General features: G+C 49.4%; 1 protein-coding gene across 1 annotated transcript in view; it reads right to left on the bottom strand.

Annotated features, from left to right (window-relative positions):
• The window catches only part of reln (reelin), a 132,458-nt gene extending 131,177 nt beyond the window's left edge, over window positions 1-1,281 (bottom strand). The window contains 1 exon segment of the mRNA XM_048256128.1: window positions 1,257-1,281. Within this exon segment, the coding sequence (XP_048112085.1) occupies window positions 1,257-1,281 (25 nt within the window).
• Window positions 1,282-2,500: the final 1,219 nt, after the last annotated feature.

Genomic DNA, 2,500 nt, shown 5'->3' with positions numbered 1-2,500 from the left:
CAAGGCTTGGGAGGGATGAGGAGGTGTGAGGGCAGAAGGAGTCTCAGGTCAGGTAGAGTCCCTCGAGCAGAGCCCAGCCGGAGGAAGGGGGAGGGGGGGGCGTCCGGAGGTCAAGTTTTGGAGGAAGTCCTGCAGGTGGGTGAGTGAGTGTGTGCGAGCGTCTGCGCGAGTGAGAGAATGTGTGTGTGTGTTTGTGTGTGTGTGTGTGTGTGTGTGTGTGCGTGAGTGTAAGAGTGTGCCTGTGCGCGCCTGTCCGTTTCCCACAGCTCTGTTTCTTCTCTTCTCCTCTCCTCTCGTCTCTCCCGTCACACTCTAGGAGTTCAGAGCCTGCCTGTGCTGTCCTGCTCCGCCGCTTAAATACCTCACCCCCTCCCTCTCTCTCTCCCTCCCTCCCTCTCTCTCTCCCTCCCTCCCTCCCTCTCTCTCGTCCCTCCCTCCTCCCTTTCTCTCTCTCTCAGCACCAGCCACACACGTGCTCTACACTCAAAGACGGCCTCCGTGCTCTCTCTCTCTCTCTCACTCTCTCTCTCTCTCTCTCTCTCCCTCTCTCTCTCACTCTCTCTCTCTCTCTCTCTCCCTCTCTCTCTCACTCTCTCTCTCTCTCTCTCTCTCACACACACATACTCTCATTCCCTTTTCTCCTCCCTTTTTTCTGTCAGTCTATCACTCTTCCTCTCCTCTCTCTTTATCTCTCTATCCCTTGTTTGAAATCTCACAAGCCCTCCTCATCCCTCTTCTCTCTCCTGACACCCCTCTCTCTCTCTCTCTCTCTCTCTCTCTCTCTCTCTCTCTCTCTGTCTCTCTCTCTCTCTCTCTCTCTCATTTCTCTCTCTTATTCTCTCTCTCCTGTCTCTCAAGCCCTCTTCTTACTTATTTCCCCCCATGACACATCTCACACACAACCCTCAGTCATTCTCTCTCTTTGTCTTTTTTTTCAACCCTTATTTCCATCCCTCCCCCTCCCTTAGCCCCGGGATCACACCTCCCTCCCCTTCTTCTTCTCTCTCTATCTTTTTTATTCTCTGCTCCCTCCTTCCCTCCACATATCCGTCTGCTCCTCTTGATAGGACTCTCTCTCTCTCTCTCTCTCTCTCTCTCTCTCTCTCTCTCTCTCTCTCTCTCTCTCTCTGCTACTCTCTGTTCGTTTCCCCAGTCTTTTTGTGCCCAAATGGCAGGATTGAGTTTTTCCTCTCTTCTCCTCACATTTCTTTATGGATTTTCCATCAGAAGAGCCTTTTCCATTCGCATTCTCCAACCTTTTCTGATTTTCCTCCCCGTCATTTCAACTCTCTCTCTCTCTCTCTCACACACACACACACACACACACACACACACACACACACACACACACACACACACACACACACATACACTCTCTCTCTCTCTTGTGCGTGCTCAGCTCAGAGTAAGCTGGATGCCATGGCCAAAATAAGATAGTTTCCTCCCCTCACTCACTGGATTTCAACATCACTCCCCGACACCCCCTTATTCACAATGATGCTCTCTCTCTCTCTCTCTCTCTCTCTCTCTCTCTCCCTCTCTCCCTCTCTCTCATTCTCTGGAGTAAACAGAAACAGCATGCAGTGCTGCATGCTCCCCTCCCTCTTCTGCTTCACACTACCTCCATCTGTCTTTTCCTCTGTCATTCCCTCTTTCTCTCTCTCTCTCTCTCTCTCTCTCTCTCTCTCTCTCTCTCTCTTCTGATTTTCTCTCTAAGTGGACAGAAGGCAAACTGGGATTTTTGAGATAATACTTGTCGGACCAAATGTCCATCAAGTCCTCTGTCTTGATTGCTCAGAAGACACCCCCCCCCAACCCCCAACCTCTCCCCACTCCAAGTAAAAAAGACTGCTATTGTTTCAGATGTTACATATCAGTTCACAGATCATATACAACAGTAACCTGCTGCATTAAAAAAAAACACGATCAGTCTCGACCCCTCACCACCAAGGTCAGGGGTCGAGCCTGATCCGATCCTGTGCAAATTCTTTATGACCCTGTGATGGCTCAAGACAAATTGGACGTCCTGGTTTGTAAAGCACTCCCTCCTGTAGCTTTAAAGCGATTACCTCGTCAAATGAACAGAGTGGCGCAATTTAATTGCCTGTTAATTCTCAATGGCAGTCAGCAGGGACACATTAGAGGCCTGTAAAGTGACAAAGAGAGGAGTCGTCACCGCAGAAAAGCTGTGTACAATCCTCCGCTGATTCAGCCCTCCAGACTAAATGGTTTAGGGATAGTTGGGCTCCTTGGCATTATCTCAGCCAGGCAGCTCTTCTAATATGTGTTATGCTTTAGGAACAGCTACTGCCTAAGCCAATGTAATCTACTCTGCTGCACATACAGTACATTTCCATGATATATCATTAAAAAGATGGTGTCACCCTTGTCCAAGCAATCTCCTCTCAGAAAGGATCTGTTTCTGCAGAAACATTCACACTATTTCCCCTCAGCCACGGAGACTCACCAAGCTGAGAGTTTACTAAGAATCCAGTGACGT

The sequence above is a fragment of the Alosa alosa genome, chromosome 11 (genome assembly GCF_017589495.1).
Source record: "Alosa alosa isolate M-15738 ecotype Scorff River chromosome 11, AALO_Geno_1.1, whole genome shotgun sequence".
Taxonomy (NCBI): Eukaryota; Metazoa; Chordata; class Actinopteri; order Clupeiformes; family Clupeidae; genus Alosa; species Alosa alosa.
This window is presented reverse-complemented; position numbering and strand designations above follow the sequence as displayed.